We start from the raw sequence: 27337 nt of genomic DNA, 5'->3' as shown, positions 1-27337 counted from the left end.
CCTGTCCGGCCCTACCAGTCCACGCCGACCATTCTCCCTGACCTAGTCTCATCTACCTGCACTCAGACCATAACCCTCCAATCCCCTCCTATCCATATACCTATCCAATTTACTCTTAAATAATAAAATCGAGCCAGCCTCCACCACTTCCACCGGAAGCCCATTCCATACAGCCACAACCCTCTGAGTAAAGAAGTTCCCCCTCATGTTACCCCTAAAACTTTGTCCCTCTGGACCGGGCACAGTTTGACTGCTGCCAGTGACCCTGCCTCCACCACTCTCTGGTTGTGAACTCCAGGCTCTCTGGGTGGCAACTAGTCCCCTCGGATCCCCTCAAAGTGTGTTAAAGCTAATGGGAACCTACAGACCAGCTAAATGTGCAAGAAATGAATTATTAAACCAGTGTTAACATCTAGTAGCTAACAAGTGCTTGGACAACTTGGACAGGTACATGGATGGGGAAAATTTAGAGGGACGTGTGGACATGGGAATGTCGTAGATGGGGCATCTGGGTAGGCATGGATGAGTTGGGCCAAATGGGGAATGTCGTAGATGGGGCATCTGGGTAGGCATGGATGAGTTGGGCCAAATGGCCCATTTCTGTGCAGAATGACACAAAGGGATTGAGGAGGGTGGGTTTGCCGACCTAAAATTGGAGAATTCCCAATGGTCATACCACTATTACCCAAGTTATGATGTGCTGTTCCTCCATTTTGTGTGTGGCCTCGCTCTGTCAAAGGAAGAGGCTCGGGACAGAAAGTATTGGAATGGGAAGGGGAGTTAGAATGGTTAAACGGCAGGCAGCCAAGTTTCAGTGGAGCATCACTCAGTCCCCCAATGGTTTGCTATAAATATTTAAGTTGCATATTAACTGGCATCTGCTGACAGTATGGCTGCTGACAGTAAACGGATCCTGCTCCTCTAACTGTTCCGCTGTTCCTTGAATGCTCTAGGGGAGGGATATGCCAGTGGGAGTCTTTGTGTCACAACGATTCTGCCCTGCAGCTGTAAACACGTACTTGATGAACCTCCTGGTGTGAATCCCAGTCCTCTCTGGAAAAAAGATATCCACTGTACGATCAGCAGTCTGACCGTCGGTGAGACTAGGATCAAAGTCAGCTGTGATGAACTTCACTATTAGTGTGCACTGTGGATGTCAACAAAAGTTTTTCACTGTACCTCGGTACACGTGACAATAAACTAAATTAAGCTTGGGTATCTAGGGCGGCAGAGTGGCGCAGCGGTAGAGCTGCTGCCTCACAGCACCAGAGACCCAGGTTCGATCCTGACCTCGGCTGCTGCCTGCGGGTGGCGTTTGAATGTTACCCCTGTGACCACGTGGGTTTTCTCCGGGTGCTCCGGTTTCCTCCCACTTCCCAAAGGCGTGCGGGTTTGTAGGTTAATTGGTCTCGGCATACTTTCCCTGATGTGTTGGATAGAACTAGTGGACGGTAATCGCTGGACGGCGCGGACTCGGTGGGCCGAAGGGCCTGTTTCCACGCTGTATCTCTCAAACAAAACTATTGAATAATCTGCCGAGTAAGTATGGAGGGAATCTTGTCTCATCCAGGTGTGTCACTGTTTTGCTTCCCAACAGGTGAGTCGACATCAATGGTCTCCCCGTACATCCCTGGCGGTGTGAGCGACGGCCAGTGGCACACGGTCCATCTCCACTACTACAACAAGGTCAGCATGTAAACCTTGGCAAGCCCGGCAATGTACTCAGTTGTTGGTTCCGTCAAGCCAAGAGTGTTGACTTCTTGAGATTGAAAGGTTCTTGATCAGTGAGGGTGCTAAGGCAGGATAATGGAGTTGAGAGGGAAAGATCGATCAGCCATGATCGAATGGCAGAGTAGTCTCAATAGGCCAAATGGCCTCTTTCTGCTCCTATGACTTACGAACATGAACTTTTAATTGTCATACGTACCGACAATGAAACAGTCATTATTACTTGCAGTGGGCACACAGCAGACCATTGGACGCTGAACATAATAGATAATATATAATAAACAAAAATTAAATACAAATAATAACCGCAATTCTAGTATATAACAAAATCTGAAAGACTCAGTGTAAACAGTCTATAGTTCATAGTTGAGGTTATTGTTGTGTAGTGTTCGGGTTGTTGGGAAGAAGCAGTTCTTGAACCTGGAGGTCATAGTTTTCAGACTCTTGTACCTTCTTCCCAATGGTGGGAGTGATATGAGAGCGTGGCCAGGATGGTGTGGGTCTCTGATGATGCTGCTTGCCATTTTAAGACAGCTACTCCTGCAGATCCCTTCTCTGGTGGTGAGAAAAGAACCCGTGATGGACCGGCCAATGTCCACCACTTCTATAATCTCCCTCGTTCCTGGACATTCGAGTTTTCAAACTAGGCATGAAAACAGGAAGAGTTGTGGGTGATCGAGGTAGGCAAGTCCGAAGTCCTTGGTGCAACCATAGATAGAAGATGGTTCACGGGTTAGTGTTTAGTAATGTTCAAGAGCCTGATGGTTGCAGGGGAGAAGCTGTTATTGACACTGGAGGTCACAGTTTTCAGGCAACTGTACCTTCTTGCTGATGGTCGCAGTGAGTTGAGAGTGTGGCCAGAGTGGTTTGGTTCTCTAACGGTTCTGGCTGCCTTTCTGAGGCAGCGCCTCCTGTACATCCACTCGCTGGTGGGGAGGTCAGTACCCGCGATGGACTGGGCAGTGTCTATGGTTCATTGTGGTTTCCAAGCAGCACAACAGGTTCTGGACAAATGGGTGTGCACAGTGCGTCACAGTGTAAGCACAGTAACGCCGGGCACTGTAACGCCGGGCATTGTAACCCTGGGCACTGTAACCCCGGCCACTGTAACGCCGGGCACTGTAACGCCAGGCACTGTAACGCCAGGCACTGTAACGCCAGGCACTGTAACCCCGGCCACTGTAACCCCGGCCACTGTAACCCCGGCCACTGTAACCCCGGCCACTGTAACCCCGGCCACTGTAACCCCGGCCACTGTAACCCCGGCCACTGTAACCCCGGCCACTGTGATTCCGGCCACTGTGATTCCGGCCACTGTGACCCCGGCCACTGTGACCCCGGCCACTGTGACCCCGGCCACTGTGACCCCGGCCACGGTGACCCCGGCCACTGTGACCCCGGCCACTGCGACCCCGGCCACTGCGACCCCGGCCACTGCAACCCCGGCCACTGTAACCCCAGCCACTGTGATCATTAAACATGTCCAGGATGCACACTTAAACATGTGATGTGTATCTGCTCAAAGCACCTTTCCACAAGTGGTCAAAGTTATATTCCTGTGTGTTGTGCAATTTGAGTTATTTGCCAGATTTGGATCATTGGTTGTAATTTAAGAGTTCAAATGTTATTCCAGGTTGCCATAATGTTTCTTAGAGACATACATAGATACATAGACAATAGGTGCAGGAGTAGGCCATTCAGCTCTTCGAGCCAGCAGTGCCATTCAACGTGATCATGGCTGATCATCCACAATCAGTACCCTGTTCCTGCCTTCTCCCCATACCCCTTGATTCTGCTAGCCCTAAGAGCTCTATCTAACGTTCTTTTGAAAGCATCCAGAGAATTGGCCTCCACTGCCTTCTGAGGCAGAGAATTCCACAAATTCACAACTCTCTGGGTGAAAAAGTTTTTCCTCATCTCAGTTCTAAATGGCCTACCCCTTATTCGTAAACTGTGGCCCCTTGTCTGGACTCCCCCAACATTGGGAACATATTTCCTGCATCTAGCGTGTTTCAATTTAATTCTGTAAGTTTTAATAGGCCTCATCCATGAAGCTTCTGACCACTGGAAGCAGTGGGAGAAGGTTGATGGTTGATGGTTGATGGTTGATGGTTGATCGTTTATGAAGAGTGATAAATTGGGGTGCGGATATTGGGTTGTGTTGGATGTTTGTTGCATTAATATTTATGTTGATTTGGTATTGGTTTATTACTGGTTTATTATTGCCACCAGTATGTGGATCTGGCGAGTAGCTTTGTTTGTGTCCAGTCAAACCATACAAAACATGATGCAATCAAGCCGTACATAAGTACAACAGGTAGTGCAAAAATCGTGCAATGGTGTGTAAACTGTGTAAACTGATATGCAAACTGTGTGAAATGGAGTGCACATTGTAAAATGACCTGCAAACTGTGTAAAATGGTGTGGAAACTGTGTAAAATGGTGTGGAAACTGTGTAAAATGATGTGGAAACTGTGTAAAAGTTGTGGAAACCGTGTAAACGGTGTGCACGTCCAGTCCTTCCATGCTGCCTGGGCACAGAATTGCCAAGCCAGGCCTTTGGCTGGCGGAGGAATGTTATGGCTGCGTTTATTTGATGGAACACTGCCCAGCTCCTCAGAGAGTTGCAGACGCTGCATCAGTATGCACAGTATGCACCGACTGTGAGAGCCCGCCTCAGCAAAAGCTTGTCTGACTTTGAGCATCCTTCCAGTCGGCACATCATTTCTGGGAGACAGCACCTCGGAAATTAGCTGCAAAATGAGCAGAAGTCGTCATTGATGATGGAATGACCCACACTGAACATAATGCAGAGTGATGCCTTGTCACAGACTAATGAAGGAAGGTCAAGACTGTTTGTGTTATGCACCAACAACGGGACAATGGTATTCTCACTTGCAGCAGAATGGAAACACAGTGCCGGTAGATAACATAACAAACAAAAAATAAAATCAGCAAATCAAAATCTCCATTTGGGGGGCATGGTGGCGTAGCGGTAGAGATACTGCCTTACTGTGCCAGAGACCCGGGTTCGATCCTGACTGTGGGTGCTGTCTGTACGGAGTTTGTACGTTCTCCCCATGACCTGCTTGGGTTTTCTCCAAGATCTTCGGTTTCCTCCCACACTCCAAAGACGTGCAGGTTTGCAGGTTAATTGATTTTGTATGAATGTAAAATTGTCCCGAGTGTGTGTTGGATAGTGTTAATGTGCAGGGATTGTTTGTCGGTGTGGACCCGGTGGGCTGAAGTGTCTGTTTCTGCGTTGTATCTCTAAACTAAACTAAACTAAACTAAAGAATACCAATGCAAAAAGCCTGAAATGCAATCAAGGTCGCTCATAGTTCACAGCTGAGGATATTATTGTGCAGTGTTCAACAGCCTGATGGTTTGGTTTAGTTTAGTTTACAGATACAGCATTGGAACAGGTCCTTCGGCTCACTAAGACTGTGCCAACCATCGATCACCCATGCACTACTTGCATCGATCACCCATGCACCCATGCACTACTTGCATCGATCACCCATGCACCCATGCAAGTTACAGAGACCAATTAACCTACAAACCTGCACATCTTTGGAGTGTGGGAGGATACCAGAGCTCCCGGAGGAAACCCACGCGGTCACGGGGAGAACGTACAAACTCCGTACAGGCAGCGCCAGTGGTCAGGATGGAACCCGGGTCTCTGGCGCTGTGAGGCAGCAGCTCTACTGCTGCACCACTGTGTCGCTCTCTAAAAGGTTGTTGGGAAGAGGCTGTTCTTGAACGTGGAGGTCACGGTTTTCAAGCTTCTGTACCTTCCTCCTGATGGTGGGGGTGAAACGAGAGCGTGGCCGGGATGCGTGGGGAACGACTGGCTCGCAATGTTGAGGTTTGATGGAAGCAGACGTTACAATGCTCCAAGTGTCAGTTGACAGCTGTGAATGCAATGTTGACACAGCCAGCGGCATGGCTCAGTCAGAGCACGACTGCTCACAGGCTGCCCCATGGACCTGTTATAATTAAACTGCTCGGATGCCAGTCCCTTCTTCATTAACCTTCAACCGCCAACATCTATTATTTTGCAAATTGACACGGATGTTATTGACACAGCACAGTGACGCAGTGGTAGAGTTGCCGCCTTACAGTCCCGGCTTGATTCTGACTACGGGAGCTGTCTGTGCAGAGATTATACGTTCTCCCTGTGACCGCATGGGTTATCTCCGGTCTCCTCCTCAGGATGGAACCCGTGTCTCTGGTGCTGTGAGGCATTAATTCTACCAGTGATTCACTGAGCCGCTGAGAGGCATTATGGTTGCAACTCCTAGACTCGGTCAGTAATGTTCCCAGTGCTCCTGTTTAAGTGAGTGACTATATGAAGCACATCAGAGGGCAATCAAGGGTCTATTACGCCGGGTTAGGACTGGCGCGGCCTGTAGGCAAGATTGGTTGAGGCATTTTCTTCCCTAAAGTAAGGCAGTGAACCAACTGAGGTTCTAGGACAATCCACCAGCAATAGGAAGAACGTTCAAACTCCACACGGACAGGATTGTGGCCGGGGCTCTGGGGTTGTGAGGTAGCAGCTCTAACAGCTGCACCACTGCATATAGTTCAGAGATACAACGCGGACACAAGCCCTGTGGCCCACCGAGTCTGTGCCGACCAACAATCACCCCGTACACTAGCACCACCCTACAAATTCCTGGTCAGAACGGGTGTCAAGGGTTATTGGGAGAAGGCAGGAAAATGGGAGGCAGAGATCAGCCATGATTGAATAGCGGAATAGACTCGATGGGCCAAATGGCCTAATTCTACCGTTGTAACTTGTGAACTTGTACGCACTAGGGACGATTTCTAATTTTTACCGAAGCAATTGGAGTGTGGGAGGAAACCAGAGCACCCGGGTAAAACCCACGCGGTCACGGGGAGAGCGTACATACTTGTACAGCACCAGTAGACAGGATCGAGGCCGGGTCCCTGATGCTGTGAGGCAGCAGCTCTACCTGCTGCACCACCGTGCTCTTGCCCTTTCTAAGAGCAGCGGAGTTAGAAACATTGAAAAGTGGAAAAATAGGGGTGCAGGAGTAGGCCATTCAGCCCTTCAGGCCAGCACCGCCATTCAATATGATCATGACTGATCATCAGTTGCTTCCCAGAGACGTATGAAACAAACACGAGGCGCTCTCTCCCTTTCACAGTCTCTGAGTATGCATGGTATGTGAACTTGAACCCTCTGGCACAGTGCTGAAGGATTGTGTTTCCTTTGGCTATTGTGCGAGGCTATGCGGAAGATAGTTTTTTATTTTTAAAGTCCTGTAACTGGACCTGGTCGGGAAATGATAGGAAATTGTTCTTTCTGATGCTGTCCCAGGTGTTTGCATTTAACGGAGTATCCATCAGTGTGAAATTTTGCAAAATAACCAGATCGGGTAACTTAGCTGTGTTGCTTTTCCCGTTCTTTGAATTTAAGTGAACTGTGTTCTGGAACTCACGGCGCTGGGCTCAGGGATTTGAACCTTCACCTCCACACAGATTCGCTCTCAGCCAGTCGTGTTTTTTTTGGAACGAAAAGGACATAAAGTGCTGGAGTAATTCAACAGGTCAGGCAGCATCTCTGGAGAGCATGGATAGAGTCACACAGCGTGGAAACAGGCACACGCTGACCAACATGACTCACTTACACTAATCGTACCTGCCTGCATATGGCCCATATTCCTCTAAACCTACCCTATCCATGCATCTGTCTAAACCTGCCTTAACTACCTCTTCTGGCAGCTCATTCCATACACCCACCACTCTTCCTTTAAGAAAAGTTACCCCTCAGGTTCCTATCAAAGCTTAACCCCCCCCCCCCCCCCCCCCGGCCCACCATAAATCTCGATTCCCTCACTCTGGGCAAAAGACTCTACGTTTAGAAAGACTGTGCAATTAAAGGAAGCATGGAAGGGCAGGACAAATCCTGGAAGGTAATAGGTGAACACAGGTCAGGACAGCGTGACACTAATTTATTTCCAGTATTTTATACTTTGTCTGACAGTTCTAACTAATTGCAGCCACAAAGTGCTGGAATAACTCAGCCGATCAGGCAGCATCTCAGGAGAACATGGATAGGCGATCCGGGGGGGGGGGGGGGGGGGGGGTTCTTTGATAGGCAGATGGTGGAACAAAGGTCAGAGATGAAAAAAAAAGGTGTGAGACAAAATAAATACAATAGTTAGAGCAATGGGGAAGGGAGAGAGTGCAGAATATAGTTCTCAGCATAGTTGCGCATCAGTTCCGTTGATAAAATCCAATGTCCGCAATGGGGTAGAGGTGAAACATTTGATGAGGTGCCACACACCTACAGTATCTAACCTTGTGTCTCCTTTGTGATTAAATTAGTGAAGATGACAACTGCATCTTCCCTCTTGAACCCACAAAAAAGGTTTTACAAAAGAATTTTGTGAAACTCGGGAACAAACTGGGAAGTAAAAGAGCAGTGGAGTTTACTGTTTTTGTTCTTCATATCTTTCAACTTGCTGTGTTATTTTAGACACCCATGAAGCCATTAATTTTAAAAAACGCACATAATTTATTCCCATGATTAAAATCAAAGACCTGTCATTATTTTTGGTTGGCTGGCAGGGAAATAGATGTCTTGGTTTGAAAAACAGCCCGAGACATTATGTGCTGTTTGCTAAGCTTGTTCCTGCCTGTCCGCTTACACATCATAGAAACTCTGTTGATAAGATTAGACTGTTATTTACTGCAGCTTGAAACTCTTTGAATTCATGAATCAAAACCTGCAAATTGACAACTGATTAGGAACAAGAAACTGCAGGTGCTGGCTTACAAAGGAACAAACTGAGTGCTGGAGTAACTCTGCGTGCCAGGCAGCATCTCAGGAGAACATGGATGTGTGACGTTTTGATTCTGAAGAAGGGTCCTGACTCGATGCGTCACCTATCCATGTTCTCCTGAGATGCTGCCTGATCGGTTGAGTTACTCCAGCACTTTGTGGCTGCAATTAGTTAGGACTGTCAGACAAAGTATAAAATACTGGAAATGGATTGGTCTCAATTTGTACTAATGCTTGGTTTAAGAGAATCAAGTGAGGTTTTTGAAATTCAGCAGCTTATAGATGATTCATGAGACACACAGCATGGAAACAGGACCCAGTATCCATGCCAACCAAAAGGCCTCATCTAAGCTAGTCCCATCTGCCCGCATTTGTCCTATATCCCTCTAAACTTTCCTATCCATGTACCTGTCCGCGTGACTTTTATATGCACATAGTACCTACCTCAAATACCCACACTGGAAACTCATTCCACACACCCACCACCCTCTAAGTGAAAAAGGTGTTCTCAGGACCCTATTAAATCTTGCCTATCCCACCTTAAAACTAAGTCACCCAATTCTTGATTTCCCTACTCTGGGTAAAAGACTATGCATTCTCTCTCTCTATTGCTTTCATGGATTTTTTTTACACCTTTATTAGATCATCCCTCAACCTCCTGCGCTCCAATGAATAAAGTCCTAGCCTGCCCAACCTCGCCCTGTAGCTCTGGCCCTTGAGTCCTGGCAACATCCTTGTAAACCTTTTCCGCAGTCTTTCCAGCTTAACGACGTCCTTCCTGTAGCAGAGTGACCGGAGCTGAACAAGTACTCCAAGTGCGGCCTCACTCACCAACCAAATGTGTGCAGTGCAATGGAGGGAAATATTGGGTTAGGAAACATCAAAGAATATTTCACAGAAGGGAGGAGGACTTGCTGCCCTTGCACTTCCTTGACTTGACGAATCTTGTTCATTACAACGGAGAAGCAGATAAACACAGGCTGGAGAATATTGAGCAGGAAAATCCCACCACAAGGGTCCAGAGTTGTTTGAGGTATTTGTCTGTATTGGTGTCATTTGGAGCACCTTCAAAACCACACCAATATTCATAACAGTGACTCATTTAATAAATGTTGACAGTGGAACAGGCCCAGTCTAGGATATCACCAGGTCCTGTTCAGTATCTGAGTAAACTGATTGCAGTCAGTATTCAGCAGTCAGCCATGATCACATTGAATGGCGGTGCTGGCTCGAAGGGCCGAATGGCCTCCTCCTGCACCTATTGTCTATTCTGAGAAGCCTCTTGTAAATAGCTTCTGTACTGGGACAATAACAATGTCTGATCTGATTTTGTTTTGTGTGCGATGATTCACTGATACTTTATTGTCACGTGTACCTAGGTAGGTAAGCAGTGATATGCTTTGCTCTGCATACAACCCGGTAAAATGATACGGCACACCTCACCTAGGCAGTACACAGGCGTTGCCATGTTTCAGACGCCGACAAAGTTGCATAAGTTCACCGAATAGTCTCATCTTCTGCCTGCCACCGCACGCCCCCCCCCATGTTCTCAGCACCTCCCCCCCCCCCCCCCTCCTGGTTCCCCAATCATTCTTGCACCTACCCACCCCCTCCCTCCCTCCCTCCGTTCCACCCCCCGCCGGGTCCCCTCTTTGTGCTCGCTGGTCCACCTCGCTCTCGCCTCTCTCCCCCCACTCTGCCCCCCTCCCCCCACTCCGCGATGGCCTTCCTCATTCCTTGATGGTCCACCTCGTTCTCGAAGCCTTGCACAATTACGTGCAATTACCACTCAGCGATTTGTCCTAGCTACTGACATTGGGCTTGGCCGGGCTGCCTCCAGAGAGATATAGTTTGCTGACATTCACAATTTAGATTTGCAGGAAGAACAATGTCTTGGCTGAGATACGGCAGGACAAATTAATCCCTTGGTATCCGTCGTTGATGCAGGAAGGAAAAGAAATGTCAGAGAAAATCAACATCAATTGGGTGCAAATGCAATAGTTTGTGATATCATTTTACATAGGTGCTTTAAGTAAAGCAAACTCCCTGGCTTGGTTTCTGGCAACTGAACCATGCTATCAACTAGAGAGTGGTCCTGACCTCCCATCTTTCTCATTGGAGACCCTCAGATCATCTTTAATCGGGCTTTACTGGACTTTATCGTGCACTAAACGTTATTCCCATTATCCTGTATCTGTGCACAGGGGATGGTTTGATTGTAATTATTTATATATATATATATATAGTCTTTCCGCTGACTGCACGCAATAAAAAAGCTTCTCATTATACCTTGACACATGTGATGATAAACTAAACTAAATTAAAAAGGATTTTAATGATGTGTTACCACTCAGGTTAATTGGCTTCGGTTAAATTGTCCCTAGTCTGTAGGATGGAGTTAGTGTACGGGGTGATCGCTGGTTGACACGGGCTCGGTGTGTCCGGCGCTGTATTTCTAAACTATCTCTAAACTATCTCTAAACTATCTCTAAACTATCTCTAAACTATCTCTAAACTATCTCTAAACTATCTCTAAACTATCTAAACTAAGCTACAAAGCTAATCTTAACATTTTTAGTATTGCTCCAGTCAAAGTTATTTGCATTTGGACTGGGGATTGCCATGGTGAAATGACCAAACTCTTCAGTAAATAAACTAATATAGCTGATCTGGAATTATAGCAAGTGCCTGTTTGCTTGTAGGACTACATAGTTGAAAGGGAGAGAGTTATTCAAGACTCCATTCATAACACTACAGGCTAAATAATGCATCATTTATTTGGTTGCCAAATATAAAATAACATTGTTTGGCAAAAAGTCAGGAATCAACTTATGCAGAAAGTTTCTATACATTTACAATCTCTCCCCTTCCCTCTCTGAATTAATTTCCTCACTGCTTTTGAACGTCGACAATAAAAAGAAATGTTCCTTGCATTATCGTTTCCCATTCAATTGCCCTTTGTTCGGTCTGAAAAACATTTAGCTTAGCCAGTTGCCGTTGGAGGTTTCTGGCCGCTGAAAGGATGATCTGATAGATGAAGTATGCTTTTGTCTTGAGGAGGCCGGCCGAGTGTTGTATAGGGATGCTCGGGGAATAAAGAAGCACTGGGGCAAACAAAGGACTCGAGAAATGTTTAGACCTGCAAACTTTTTGAGCTGCTTAAATCCTTTCAAGCTTCCGATGGTAACGAATGCCCACTGAACCCTAGCAGCATGTGTCTTTAAAGGAACAGTCTCTCCAAGATGGAGTGTTTGGCAAACATACAACATGAGACAGAGAGGGGTACAGCACAGTAAGAGGCCCTTCGGCCAACAATGTCCATGCCAAACATGATGCCAAGACCAACTAATCTGCCTGCAAGTAATCCATATCCCGAAGGTCAGGATCGAACCAGGGTCTTTGGCAATGTAAGGCAGCAACTGTACTGCTGAACCACTATATCGGCACGGGCGGCACGGTGGCACAGCGGTAGAGTTGCTGCCTTACAGCGAAAGCAGTGCCAGAGACTCAGGTTCGATCCTGACTACGGGCGCCGTCTGTACGGAGTTTGTACGTTCTCCCCGTGACCTGTGTGGGTTTTCTCCGAGATCTTCGGTTTCCTCCCACACTCCAAAGACGTACAGGTATGTAGGTTAATTGACTGGGTAAATGTAAAAATTGTCCCTAGTGTGTGTAGGATAGCGTTAATGTGCGGGGATCGCTGGGCGGCGCGGACTCGGTGGGCCGAAGGGCCTGTTTCCGCGCTGTATCTCTAAATCTAAAAAAAAAATCTAAATCGCCCTGTTGATGCCTGACCTGCTGAGTTCCTCCAGCACTGGTTGGGACCCTTGAGAAGAAATACAGTCAATCCCACACTTTGCCCTGTTCAATTCTATAAAAGGGAGCTTTGATTAACATAGAAACATCGAAAATAGGTGCAGGAGTCGGCCATTAAGCCCTTCCAGGCAGCACCACCATTCAATATGATCTTGGCTGATCATTCAATGTCAGTACCCCGTTCCTGCTTTTTCCCCATATCCCTTGATTCCCTTAGCCCTAATGTTTTCAAATACACAGGACGCGATGCTAAGAGCTATATCTAACTCTCTCTTGAATTGGCCTCTACTGCCTTCTGTGGCAGAGAATTCCACAGATTCACAACTCTGGGTGAAATTCTTTTTCCTCATCTCAGTCCTAAATGGCCTACCCCTTATTCTTCAACTGCAACCCTCCTCAAGATGGAATTAAGATTCTCCTGCAGAAGTAACTGCTTTAGAACCCCTTTACATGGCCAATAAAAGGATTCACTTCCTTCCTCTGTGTGTCCACGTGGGCAGCAAGCAGTGGAATGGGATTGCTGGGTTGAATTCCTTGGATCATTTTGGAGCTCAAAATCGTGGGAGTACAAAATCATGAGAGGAACAGATTAGGTAAATGCACAGAGTCTCTTGCCCAGAGTCGGGGAATCATGAACCAGAGGATGTAGGTTTAAGTTGAGGAGGGAAAGCTAGGAACGTGAAGGATGGTGGGTGTATGGAACGAGCTGCCGGAGGAGGTGGCTGAGGCAGGTGCTATCATAACATTAAAGAGACCTTTGAACAGGTACATGGATAGGAACGGTTTTGGTGGATATGGGCCAAACACAGGTAGGTAGGACTAGTGCAGCTGGGGCATGTTGATCGGCGTGGGCAAGTTGGGCCAAAGTTTGCACTCTGTATGACTCTTATCAGGGAGAAGGAATACTTTGAAGTCAGGTGCCTCCCACTGAGAGCAGAACTACCTTTGGATAAATCATCTCAAGCTGTTCCCATATACCTGCCGGCATTGAGGGAGCAGATTTGGTTGAATTCCCAAGGTTGGAGAACCGTGTCAACACAACTAACCACATGAATGCGTTTCGCAAATCCTGTCAGGTTTATGTTCTCTATAAATCAAATGCACTATATGTCGAGCAAATTGGTTAGGCCCAAAAAGGCCATGGTGTTGGGGAGTTGTTGGAGTGGCGTCACACACAGATGATCACACTTCTGGAATGCAAGGAGGCATTAATATTTTGCTCAGATGAGCCTTTGGGCGAAATGATACATTTATAAAGTAAACATTTCAAGATGTTCGATATCCACCAAAATAATGAGGAAAAGTATCTTTTCCAGATTGACTCTACCTGTTGGTTAAAGGAGTCACACTTTCATGGGATGAGTGGGAGAATATAGGGGAGGTGTCGTTAAACTGGGAAGGATTACAAGGATGGTGCCAGGATTCAAGGACCTGAGCTATAAGCTGAGGTTGGGCAGGATCGGAATTTTTTCCTTGGATTTCAGGAGGCGGAGCAGGTGATCATATAGAGGTGTACAAGATCACGAGTGGAATAGATAGAGTAAATGCACAGAGAGTCTCTAACTCAGAGTCGGGGATTCAAGTACCAGTGGACATTGGTTTAAGGTGAGGGGAGAAAGATTTCATAAAAACTCGAGGGGCAACTTTTCTACACAAAGAGTGGTGGTGTATGGAACGAGCTGCGAAAGGAGGTAGTTGAGGCAGGTGTTAACACAACGTTTAAGAAACATTTGGACAGTAACATGGATAGGATAGGTTTAATAGGATATGGGCCAAATGCAGGCAGGTGGGACTAGTGTAGATGGGGCATGTTGGTCAGCATGGACAGGTTGGGCCGAAGGGCCCGTTTCCACGCTGAATGACTGACTCTATAATTCTAATATGTCCTTAATTTCATAACTCGAGTGGTGAGTGGTGTCACAGAGTCATGCAGCACAGAACCAGACCGTTCAGTCCATCACGTGTATGCTGAACCCATTTAGTATGTTTTGAAGCAATTTATATTCATGTGCTTGTAAATGGATTTGATGCATGGTTTAGTTAATTTGTTTCTCATAAAGAACTTGCCCCGCAGCGAAAAATCCTTAGTTCCCACCATCGAACATCTTTAGAAATATGAAGAAAACCTTGGGATAGATGCAATGCACATCTTGAGAGCTGCAAGAGAGATTTTACATGTAAGGGAATGATTTAAAAAAATATGGAATTGAAACTGGACTGAACATGCACCAATACCCTAAACTCTCATGGCACCTGTATAATTGTCAGTGCATTTGTTTCACTTTCTTGAGTTGTTGCTTTTGCTTTTGTGCCAGATGCAAGAAGGTTTGCGCGCTGTCCCCGTGCTTTCTCTATGTGAAATGGTGTGCAGAAGACGCAATAAAGTTGTACCTTGACCTTTGTTTAACATGCATGGGCACAGACCTAACTACCTTGGGATAATGCAGCTGCAGAAAGTTCAATACATCCTCCCCACCATCAAAGGGATCTACAGGGGGCGCTGCCTCAAATCTTCTTTCGTATGTCAACTACAACAATCAAAAGTGGCAATTGGTACTTCAGAGTATCGTAGTTGACGCTTTGCTGCAAATGTTGCCAGTTCTGTAGAACTACCCAGGGTGGACGACGAAGACGTAAAGCAGCTCCCACCCCAACTAGGTAGTTAATGTCATCAAAGACTCGCACAACCCTGGCCACGCATTCATCTCGCTCCTACCTTCGGGAAGAAGGTACAGGAGCCTGAAAACTGCGACCTCCAAGTTCAAGAACAGCTCCTTCCCATTGTTGCACTTGAGCTGGAAATCAAATGTACAATTTTGGGAAACTAGTGGAAGAACTGCGTAAATTGGTTTATAAATTGTGCAACTTTAAGGGTGGCACGGTGGCGCAGCGGTAGAGGTGTTGCTTCACAGCGCCAGAGACCCGGGTTCGATCCTGACTACAGATGCTATACGTGGAGAGTTTGTATGTTCTCCCTGTAATCGCGTAGGCAGCATCCGTGGTCAGGATTGAACCCGGGTCTCTGGCGCTGCATGTGAGAAACTCTACCGCTGTGTCACTGTGCCGCCCGCTTCATCTTAAAACAAATTGCAAACTATGCTTGTTCCTTTCTCCTCCAGCCAATGATTGGGAAGTCAGGTGTTCCCCAAGGACCTTCCGAACAGAAGGTTGCCGTAGTTACTGTCGATGACTGCGATACCTCAGTGGCGTTGCGCTTCGGAAGTTTAATTGGAAATTATTCCTGTTCGGCGCAAGGAACTCAGTCCGGGTCCAAAAAGTAAGTCTTAACCAAAAAGAATGCACTTTCAAAATTCTTCATGTTGTTCCTATAGATTGTGGCTGTTTTAAAAAAAAAAAAAGATGTTTTCCACTCTGATGGCTCAGTGCCCAGCTGACCTGTACAGAGTCTCCAAGTTTAGCCGAATGCTGAGGTTACCTGCACTGAACAAGATGTAGTGTGGAGAAACACCCCTCGATCTTCTCCATTTGCATGTCACAAGTTTCTCATTGCAAAATTGACCCGTATTCATCATCTCTGCTTCCTAATTCCTAATTCCACCTTAATTTTGGATCCAATTTTCCAAATTGTCCTGGGTCCCATGGGTGTTTACCTTCTGGACCTTCCATGTGGGAGGCCTGGCTACTGTCCATGTAGTCAACATCACCCGCACTATTCTCATTGACACGTCAAAGGTGTCAGGGTGTGGTTTGGTTGGGAAGGGACGAGTTGACCAGACAGTTGCGGAGGGAACGGTCTCTGCGGAAAGCAGAAAGGGGTGGAGATGGGAAGATGTGGCTCGTGGTGGAATCCCATTGGAGGTGCCGAAAATGTTTAATTTTCACTAAACGGTGGCGCAGCAGTAGAGTTGCTGCCTTACAGGGCTTGCAGAGCCAGAAACCCGGGTTCGATCCTGACTACGGTTGCTGCCTGTACGGTGTTTGTACATTCTTCCTGTGGGTTTTCTCTGAGATCTTCGCTTTCCTCCCACACTCCAAAGACGTACAGGTTTGTAGGTTAATTGGCTTGGTAGAGTGGTAAATTGTCCCTAGGGTGTGTAGATAGTATTAGTGTGCGGGGATCGCTGGTCGGTGAGGACTCGGTGGGCCGAAGGGCCTGTTTCCGCACTGTATCTCTAAAACTAAAACTAAATGGAACCTTCCCCTAACAAAACTGACCTTGACACATCTGGCCCACATCCTCCAAAATGTGGATTGTGGTTAAGTATGGTGATGGTCTCGCTGAGCAGGTTGCAAAAGAAGCATTTCACTCTAGATAGACAATTGGACCGTCTCTGATATCTCCCTACCGTTTCTTGATCTCACTGTCTCCGTCACAGGAGCTAGACAATTAACTGGCATCTCTCATAAACCTACTGACTCCCACAGCTATCTAGACTACACTTTCTCCCACCCTTTCACTTGCAAAGACTCTATCCCCTACTCCCAATCCCTCTGTCTATGCTGCATCTGCATCCACGATGAGGTGTTCCACACCAGGACATCTGAGATGTCCTCATTCTTTAGGGAACGGGGGTTCCCCTCTTCTATCATCGATGAGGCCCTCACTAGGATCTCCTCGATATCCCGCAACTCCATCCTTGCTCCCCCTCCCACAGTTGCAACAGGGACAGAGTCCCCCTAGTCCTCACCTTTCACCCCATCAGCCGTCGCATACAGCACATAATCCTCCGATATTTTCGGCACCTCCAATGGGATTCCACCTCGAGCCACATCTTCCCATCTCCACCCCCTTTCTGCTTTCCGCAGAGACCTTTCCCTCCGCAACTGTCTGGTCAACTCGTTCCTTCCCAACCAAACCACACCCTTTCCCCTGCAACCGCAGGAGATGCAACACCTGTCCCTATACCTCCCCCCTCGACTCTGTCCAAGGACCCAGACAATCTTTTCAGGCAAGGCAGAGGTTCACCTGCGCATCCTCCAACCTCATCTACTGTATCTGCTGTTCCAGGTGTGTACTCCTGTGCATTTGCGAGACCAAGCGCAGGCTTGGCGATCGTTTCATTGAACATCTCCGCTCAGCCCACCTAAACCTACCTGATCTTCCGGTTACTCAGCACTTTAACTCCCCCTCTAATTCCCACACTGACCTTTCTGTCCTCCTGCATTGTCAGAGTGAGGCCCAGTGCAAATTGGAGGAACAACACCTCATATTTCGCTTGGGCAGCTTACACCCCAGTGGTATGAATATTGACTTCTCTAACTTCAAGTAACCCTTGCTTCCCCTATCTCTCCATCCCTCCCCCTTCCCAGTTCTCTGAACAGTCTGACTGTCCCTGATTACATTTTATCTCTGTTTGCTTTGTTGTTACCTTCTCCTAGCTAACAATGATCTATTCTATATCTTCCTTGATCTGCACACCCTTTGATGTCTAGTTCTCACACCTTACACTTCCTTATCTCTGAACCTCCCCCGACTCTCAGTCTGAAGAAACGTCACCCATTCCTTCTCTTCGGAGATGCTGCCTGTCCCGCTGAGTTACTCCAGCATTTTATGTTCATCTACAGTTTAAACCAGCTTCTGCAGTTCCCTCCCAAACATTGCACTGTGCCTTAGTACACATGACGCTAAAGAAACCATTGAAATCTATCCTATTCATCGATAAATGTATTTTGATGTCTAGCAGCGGCATTAATGATCAAGTTGACTCATGCCAGTTTATTTTAAATTCTCTATTTACCACAAAGTGAGATGCCAGTAAAGTGCCCTCCAGTCACTGTTTCACATGTAGACAGCCTGAAGAAGGGTCTCGACCTGAAACGTCACCCATTCCTTCTCTCCCGCGATGCTGCCTGACCCACTGAGTCACTCCAGCATTTTGTGTCGACCTTCGATTTAAACCAGCATCTGCAGTTCTTTTCCGACGCTGTTTCAGATGTGATTCATAATGTCCTACCGTGGAATTTCAAACACAATTGAATGAGGTTTCCTACGAATCTCAACATGCTCTGCTAAACTATCCCGTCCTCATTTATCTTGGGGGGGGGGCAGATGTTTGGAATTCTTTTGCTTTGATTGATTCCCTGGAGCCATCCCTAGTATTGCTCTTTCTTTACTCAATCCAGTAATAATGCCACACTGGATTATGTTCTGCGGAGCTTTGGAGGCTGAGAGGAGACCTGATAGAAATACATGAAATTATGAGTGGCATAAGCAGGGAGATGGTAAGAACTTTTTCCCCAGGGCGAGCAGCACAGTGGCACAGCGGTAGAGTAGCTGTCTTACAGCACCAGAGACCCAGGTCTGAACCTGACTATGGTGGCTGTCTATATGGAGTTTATACGATCACCCTGTGGGTTTTCTCCAGGTGCTCCGGCTTCCTCACACTCCAAGTTTGTAGCTTAATTAGCTTCAGTAAAATTGTAAAGTGTCCCCAATGTGTGGGATGGTGCTAGTGTACAGGGATCGGTGCGGACTCGGTGGGCTGAAGGGCCTGTTTCCACCCTGTATCTCTAAAACGAAACTAGAAACTAAAACATAGCTTTAAGGTGGGAGGGGCAAAGTTTAATGGAGATTCTTGAGTTTTTTAAACAGAGGGTCGTGGGAGCCTGGAACCCACTGCAAGCGGTGGCAGCGGAAGTTGGTATGATACGAGATACAATAGTGGCATTTAAGAGACTTTTAGATAGGCACTTGGATACATGCAGGGAGTGGAGGGATATGGATCACGTGCTGGTAGAAGAGATGACTTTCTCTTGGCATTATGTTCAGTATGGACATTGTGGGCCGAAGGGCCTGTTCCTGTGCTATACTGTTCTATCAAAGATAGACACAAAATGCTAGAATAACTCAGCGGGACAGGCAGCATCCCTGGAGAGAAGGAATGGGTAAGGTTTTGGGTCGAGACCCTTCTTTAGACTCAACCCGAAACGCCACCCATTCCTTCTCACCAGAGATGGTGCCTGTCCTATTGAGCTACTCCAGCATTTTGTGTCTATCTTCAGTGTAAACCGGCACCTGCAGTTCCTTCCTACACGATACTGTTCCAAGGACGTGTTCCTTCCGATCTCTTTCTTTCCTTGTCCACTGTTGTATTGCCCATCCCAAAGGTGACTGACTTTACTCCCTAAATAACCACCTCAGCCAGATATGTGTGTGTTGGCAACGGACATTAAATTCAAACAAGTCAAACACCCACATTTTCCAACATTGCTCATTGAAGGTTAGTTACCCATCACAACTCTCACTGCCCCCATCCGGATAAGAGAGGTGGGGGTGGGATATAGCCTTGTAAGTGATAGGTGGATACAGGTGAGGGGGGAGAGGGGGTTGGTTAGCCGATGGGTGGAGTAAGTGCAAAAGCTGGAGGTGAAAAAAAGACAAAAGGGTGTTAGATATGGAGAGAAGAGGAGGAGTAAAATGTAAAGCCAGAGGGAGTTATGTGGGTGGAAGGGAATATGGGTCAGGGGAGGGAACAAGTGGGGTGAGTTAGTGGGAGAACACTGGGATGGGGGGGGGGGGGGGGGGGGGGAGGGTACACAGGAAAGAGAGAGCGGATGGGGAGGGTTGTGTCCTCATTCTGGCAATGTAGGAGGCCCAGGACAGAATGGTCAGTTCGCGAATGGAAGGGGTATTTAAATGGTTAGCAACCGGGAGATCCAGCAGGCTTTACACTTTAGAGATGCAGTGTGCACACAGGCCCTTTGGCCCACAAAGTCTGTGCTGACCCTGTACACTAGCACTATCCTACACGCTAGGGGCAATTTACAATTCCCAGAACCAATTAACCAAGTTACCTGTACATCTTTGGAGCGTGGGAGGAAAGCGGAGCACCGGGAGAAAGCCCAAGCAGTCACAGGGAGAAGGTACAAACTCCATACAGCAGCCGCTTCCCAGTTGTCAGTGCCAATGTTAACATTCATCCTATCTCTTGATAAAGATATTATACAGCGTGGAAACAGGCCCTTTGACCCAACTTGTCCAAGCCCATCAACATGCCCCATTACACTAGTCCCAACAGGCCTATATCCCTCTAAACCTATCCCTTCCACATATCTGTCCAAATATTTCTTCAACATTGCAATAGTACTTGCCTCAGTTACCCTTTTGGGCAGCTTGTTCCATACACCCGCCGTCCTTTGTTTTAAAAAAGTTGCCCCTCAGGTTCCTGTGAAATCTTTCCCCCACCTCACCTTAGATCCATGTCCTTTGGTTCTTTATTCCGCCACTCTGGATAAAAATAAAGCTTTCAACTGTACCTCGGTACACGTGACACTAAACTAAATTAAACTAAACCAAACCTCAGTGCATTATCTGATCTATTGCTCTCATAACCTTGTGCAACTCTATGAGGTGACAGAGAGAGGTGTGTTATTGGCTCGAGTTTAACAGCGTGGCTGATAAAACAGGATGTGTGAGTGAAGGTGCTAATGTCAAGAGAGACACAGTTCAGACCGCCTGATCTTGCTCCTAGGTCCCTGGATTTGACGGGGCCTCTTCTCCTCGGTGGTGTTCCCAATCTGCCCGAAGACTTTCCGCTCCAGAACCATGAATTTATGGGATGCATGAAGAACTTGTTGATAGATAACCAGCAAATCGATTTGGCTGATTTCATCGCAAACAACGGCACAGTGACAGGTAATGTGAGAAACCTTTACTTTTGGGCTTTGGACTAGAGATGCAAGATGCAAGACCTTCGGACCACCGAGTCCGCGCCGACTAGCGATCACCGCGTACACAAGCACTATCCAACACACTAGGGACAATTTATGATTTTAACAAAGCCAATTAACCTGCTAACCTGTACGTCTTTGGGATGTGGGACGAATCCGGAGCACCTGGAGGAAATCCACAGGGTCCCAGGGAGAATGTACAAACTCCATACAGACAGCACCTGTAGTCAGGATTGAACCCGGATCTCTGGCTCTGTGAGGCAGCAACTCTACTGCCGCGCCACCGTGCACTGGTACAATGGGGCTTCTAAAGGTTCCCAAACACTTTCACCTCATCCCATTTCAGAGAGATATGTGTCTCAATAGACAATAGGTGCAGGAGTAGGCCAATCGGCCCCTCGAGCCAGCACCGCCATGCAATGTGATCATGGCTGATCATTCACAATCAGTACCCCGTTCCTGCCTTCTCCCCATACCCCCTGACTCCGCTATCTTTAAGAGCTCTATCTAGCTCTCTCTTGAAAGCATCCAGAGAATTGGCCTCCGCTGCCTTCTAGTCTCCTGCCCACTGCCCCCACCGTTTTACAGTCTAATTAAAAACATGGGGTAAAAAGTCTTTGTGCTTTTATATAATCTCACTGATTTTTAACATTACTGTTCCTTTTAGTTTTTTAGTTTTTAGTTTAGGAGATACAACATGGCAAAAGGCCCATCGGCCCACCGTGTCCATGCCTACCACCGATCGCCCGTTCACACTAGTTCTATGATATTCCACAATCACGCCCACTCCTTACACACTAGGGACAATTTTGCGGAGGCCAATTAACCTACAAACCCGCACGTCTTTGGGATGTGGGAGGAGACTGGAGCACCCGGAGAAAACCCACAGGTTCACAGGGAGAACGTGCAAACTCCACACAGACAGCACTCAAGGTCAGGATCAAAGTCGGATCTCCGGTGCATTCGGGCAGAAGCTCTACCAGCTCTACCAGTGGTAGAGTTGCTGCCTTACAGCGAATGCAGCGCCGGAGACTCAGGTTCGATCCTGACTACGGAGTTCGGTCCCGATCTGTACGGAGTTTGTACGTTCTCCCCGTGACCTGCGTGGGTTTTCTCCGAAATCTTCGGTTTCCTCCCACACTCCAAAGACGTACAGGTTTGTAGGTTAATTGGCTGGGCAAATGTAAAAATTGTCCCTAGTGGGTGTAGGACAGTGTTAATGTGCGGGGATCGCTGGGCGGCGCGGACCCGGTGGGCCGAAGGGCCTGTTTCTGCGCTGTATCTCTAAATCTAAAAATCTAAATTTAAAAGTCTACTACCCATAAAGTCATAGAGCTGTCTGCACAGCACAGACACAGGTCATTTGGTCCACCTTGTCTATGCCAACTAAGCATATTGGGCTAATCCCATTTGTCTGCATTTTGTGAAGTGAGTGTTTAGTACTGCTGCAGATAATCACCAGGAAAAGGGTGCAAGGAAAACAAAGTTGGTGGATGGCACAGTGGCACAGCTGGCAGAGCCACTGCCTCACAGCACCAGAGACCTAGATCCGATCCTGCCTTAGATGATGCCTGTGTGGAGTTTGCCCATTCTCCCTGTGACCGCACGAGTTTCACATCCCAAAGACATGCGGGTTTGTAGGTTAACTGGCCTCTGTAAATTTGCTCCTAATGTGTCGCGAGTGGATGAGAAAGTGGGATAACATAAAAGTAGTGTGATCGGTGGTCGGAGGGGACTCGGTGGGCTGAAGGGCCTGTTTCCACGCTGCACCTCCAAGCTAAAATCGGTAGGCATTATTCTGTGGGAAACAAAGGAATGACCTCAGAAGAATATTCTCTGCCCCGAGCAGCTGGGAAAACCCAACAGAGAACGTAAAGAAAAATATATCTAAATAAGAATAAAATGATGTTTTTAAATATGGCAGCATGGGCGATATGCTTGTACCATGAAGCAGCCACGCTGCTATGTTTTAAGACATCATTATTTTATTATTTTGATGTACCTTTCTTCGTATTTTGATTTTAAAACTAGTGATTATTTGCTTTCATTTGGGCACACATAAATGGATTAGGAAAGGTTTAAATGGCAATGGGCCAAATGCAGGCAAGTATGCCAACTTGATCAGGATGGACAGGATGGGCCAGATTTGTGCTGCATGGCTCTGTCTCTATTTACTTGTGGTCCACCTTAGAGGAGCTAGATTACTTATATCTACGGCTGGACATGGGCGACAGTCGGTGAGGTGAGGTTTATTATTGTCACGTGCGCCGAGGTACAGTGAAAGGCTTTGCTGTGCCATGCCTGTGTGAGTTCAATGATCCCTGCACAACTTCTCCCTCCTGCACAGGGTGCTCTGCCAAGTGGAACTTCTGCGACTCGAACACCTGCAAGAACGGAGGGACCTGCGTGAACCGGTGGGAGACCTTCAGCTGCGAATGTCCGCTGGGGTTTGGAGGAAAAAACTGTGAGCAAGGTATGGTTCAGTGCCCACGCTGGGCACAACATTAACCACAATCTCCACCTCAGTTGTAAAGTGGCTCGAGGATATTACTCGGCTGACAGTTAACCACCCGTGGAAGAAAGTCTGGTCTGGATCTGCTATCCATCCGTGGATTGGATCCACGCACTAAAACCCTTGGTCCTGTCTTCGACACAGTCCAATAATGGATAAGCTGGTTGGAGAAAGAGATCAGAAGGATGTGGGGGCCAAGTCAATGGATATTTTTAAGGCAGAAATAGATAGATTGTTGATTAGTATGGGTGTCAGGGGTCATGGGGAGAAGGCAGGAGAATGGGGTTGAGAGGGAGAGTCAGGTCAGCCATGATCGAATGGCAGTGTAGACTTGATTGGCCGGATGGCCTTGTTCTGTCCTATCACTTATGAACATGAACAGGAGTGTAGAATGATTCACGTGAAATACAGATGCAGTGCCAGAGACAATTGGAAGTGAGCACAAAACACCCACATTGTGTTGCCACTCTGAATGTGGTTTGAATGTAGAGTGTGGAATTTTAGCAGGATCTTAACATAACACTAGATAAACACAAAGTGCTGGAGTAACTCAGCGAGTCAGGCAGTATCTCTGGAGAAAGAGAATAGGTGACTTTTTGGGTCGAACTGAAGAAGGGTTCCAACCCGAAACGTCACCTATTCCTTTTCTCCAGGGTTGCTACCTGACCCGCTGAGTTACTCCATTTATCCTCATTCTAAACCAACTTCTGCTGTTCCCTCCTACTTGACAAAACACTACTTTTATAAATAACATTTCTTTATGATATTGAAAGGAGTGCAGAGACATGGGGGCAAGATGCTTTTCGAATAAAAACAGGATATTGGTTAATGGGTATTTTTCAGATCTGCGGGAATGTGGGCCAAGCTTCCTTAGTAGATCGCTAAACGTTTCACGACATTCACTGGCCAGAGCTGAGAGCATGATTCTGCTTGTGTCTGACCCGTTGCTTCCTGAGTTGTAATCCAGCCACTCGCGTCTGAATTCCTTTGCCCGTGAGATAAAGACCAGGTGGCGACACAAGGAACTGCTGATGTTGGAATCTTCAAGGTTAAACAAAGTGCTGGAGGAAGTCTACAAGCCAGGCAGCATCTGTGGAGAGAATGATCTGACGAAGGGTCCAGACCCTTTATTGAGGGCAGTTCGGGTGATAGCACAAAGTGATAAAAGACTTTCTTTGGTAAGGTCTTCTTCCACCTTCCTTCTGAGTCTGAAGAAGGGTCCCCTATGAAATGTCACCTATCCATTCTCTCCATAAAGTTTTAATTTTAGAGAATACAGCATGGACACAGGCCCTTCAGCCCGCCACCGCCGACCATCGATCATCCGTTTACACTCGTTCCATGTTATCTCGCTTTCTCATTCACTCCCTACACACCAGGGGCCAATTAACCTATTTATAGGGGCCAATTAACCTACAAAACCACATGTCTTTGGGATGGGAGGAAACTGGAGCACCCGGAAAAAGCACATGCGTTCACAGGGAGAACGTGCAAACTCCGCACAGGCAGTGCCCAAGGTCAGGATCGAACCCGGGCCTCTGTGGCCGTGAGGCAGTGGTTCTACCCGCAGTGTTCCTCCAACACTTTGTATTCCTTGAGGTGTCATTGGCCAATTGTCCCTCCCTGTGATTTGCATGATTCTGTCATCCTTCTGAAAAAGGTTTTCAAATGAAATATCTTGCTTCAAATTGTGAAATATTTATTTTCTAAAGGCGGAATTTATTGAGGGCAGGTAGACTCTAGGAACTGCAGATGTGGTTTAGAATAAAATAGACACAAAGTGCTGGAGAAACTCAGCAGGTCAGGCAACATCTCTGGAGAACATGGATTGGCGATGTTTCGGGTTGGGACCCTTCTTCAGTCAGTGTCAGATTTATTGAGGACAGTTTGGGTGATAATACTAAGTGATAAAATACTTTGTTTGGTAAGGTCTCCTTCCTCCTTCCTTCTGAGTCTGAAGAAGGGTCCCCCATGAAACGTCACCTATCCATTTTCTCCAGAGATGCTGCCTGACCCGCTGAATAACGGCAACATTTTTTATCTTCCTCCTTTTTGGATGATATCACGCATGACATTGATGAAGTTTAAAGTTCAATAGTGTGTGAATTCTTAACTACACCATGACTACCTATTGTACTTGAACCACTGGGGCAGCACAGTGGCACAGCGGTAGAGCTGCTGCCTTACAGCGCCAGAGACCCGGGTTCGATCCTGACTATGGGTGCTGTCTGTTCAAAGTTAGTACGTTCTCCCTGTGACCGCGTGGGTTTTCCCCGGGTACTCAGGTTTCCTCCCGCACTCCAAAGACGTATAGGTAAAAATTGTAAATTGTCCCTAGTGTCGGATAGTGCTGGGATCGCATGTTGGCGCGGACTTAGTGGGCTGAAGGGCCTGTTTCCGCGCTGTATTTTGAAACTAAACTAAACACTGTGGTTCAAGTTTATTCAGTAGGGAGGGGGTTAATATGCAGTGAACTGGAAGTATTGTAACGAACAGCATAAGGGCAAATTCCCAAGAGCTGCACAAGTTCACCAGATGTATTCAGTGTGTGCATTGTTGCAGATGGGTGAATGGTTATAAGTAGCTGTGCAGATCCCATCCACGGATCCCATTACAAAGCACCTGCTTCTTGCTTGATGGAGTCTGTCTCCTTTAAAAACCAACCCTTCAACAGAAAGAAAAATAACACCTTGTGCTTTTCCATGAGAACATGTTAAGAATGGCAACATTTTCACAAGCACATACTTCACAGTTAAAACTCACGGGCACCTTATTATACCTGATAAGAATCGCAGTTTTGCCCCTGCAGACTACATTGACCTTTGTAAATGACATTTTGTAACATTCTGTAACCCCAAAATGTTTCTGAGAGAGGGGCAAGGTTTAAACGAGACGTGCGGGGCAAGTTTTATTTTACACAGAGGGTGGTGGGTGTCTGGAGCACACTGCCAGGGGTGGTCTAGGATAGACACAAAGTGCTGGAGTAACTCAACGGGTCAGGCAGTCTGGAGGAAAAGGATAGGTGACGTTTCGGGTTGGAAACCCTTCTTGAGAATGAAGGTAGGGGGTGATGGGGTGGAGGGTGAAGAGCTGGAGGCGAGAAAAGACCAGGAGCAATCAGGGCCAGCATCATATTCTTTGTTTAGTTTAGATTAGTTTACTTTAGTTCACTGTAGTTTTGAGATACAGCATGGAAACAGGCCCTTCGGCCCATCGAGTCCGTCGTGCTGACCAATGATCACCTGGACACTAGTTCTATCCTACGCGCTAGGGGCAACGTACAGAAGCCTGCAAACCTGCACGCCTTTGGAATGTGGGACGAAACTGGAGTAGCTGGAGAAAACCCACATGGTCACATAGAGAACGTACAAACACTGTACAAACAGCACCCGCAGTCAGGATCAAATCCGGGTCTCTGGCGCTGTGAGGCAGCAACTCTACCGCTGCACCACTGTGTCGTCGGTGGAGGCAGATCCGATGGTGGCATTTAAGAGACTTTGAGACAGGCACAAGGATATGGAGGGATGTGGATTATATGCAGGCAGAATCGAGTTGGTCTTGGCATCATGTTCAGCACGGACATTGTGGGCTGAAGGGACTGTTAACTGTGCTGCTTCTATGTTCTATTAGAACATGGATTTTTCCCCAGAGGAAATAGGAATATGTTCAGCTTGAAGTGCTGGTTGAATGTTTCTTATTGTTCCAATACCATCACCCCTCTCCATTAGAGCTAATGACATATATCTGCATGGCTAATGTGAAGAGGCTCTAAGAAAACAGTTTTGTGACAGGGAAATCTTCAAAAGTCAGCACTTTGTAGCAGAAGAAGGAAGGAC

General features: G+C 47.1%; 1 protein-coding gene across 5 annotated transcripts in view; it reads left to right on the top strand.

Annotated features, from left to right (window-relative positions):
- The window catches only part of celsr2 (cadherin, EGF LAG seven-pass G-type receptor 2), a 198603-nt gene that overhangs the window by 116326 nt on the left and 54940 nt on the right, over nucleotides 1–27337 (top strand). For all 5 annotated transcript variants that reach the window (XM_078420733.1, XM_078420736.1, XM_078420735.1 and 2 more), the window contains exons 5-8: nucleotides 1598–1686; nucleotides 15478–15635; nucleotides 20791–20954; nucleotides 23337–23462. In XM_078420733.1, the coding sequence (XP_078276859.1) occupies nucleotides 1598–1686; nucleotides 15478–15635; nucleotides 20791–20954; nucleotides 23337–23462 (537 nt within the window). The remainder of the gene's footprint in view (nucleotides 1–1597; nucleotides 1687–15477; nucleotides 15636–20790; nucleotides 20955–23336; nucleotides 23463–27337) is intronic.

This window comes from Rhinoraja longicauda, chromosome 24 (genome assembly GCF_053455715.1).
Source record: "Rhinoraja longicauda isolate Sanriku21f chromosome 24, sRhiLon1.1, whole genome shotgun sequence".
Classification (NCBI taxonomy): Eukaryota; Metazoa; Chordata; class Chondrichthyes; order Rajiformes; family Arhynchobatidae; genus Rhinoraja; species Rhinoraja longicauda.
The sequence above is the reverse complement of the archived record's forward strand: the minus strand, read 5'-3'. Positions and strand labels throughout refer to the sequence as shown.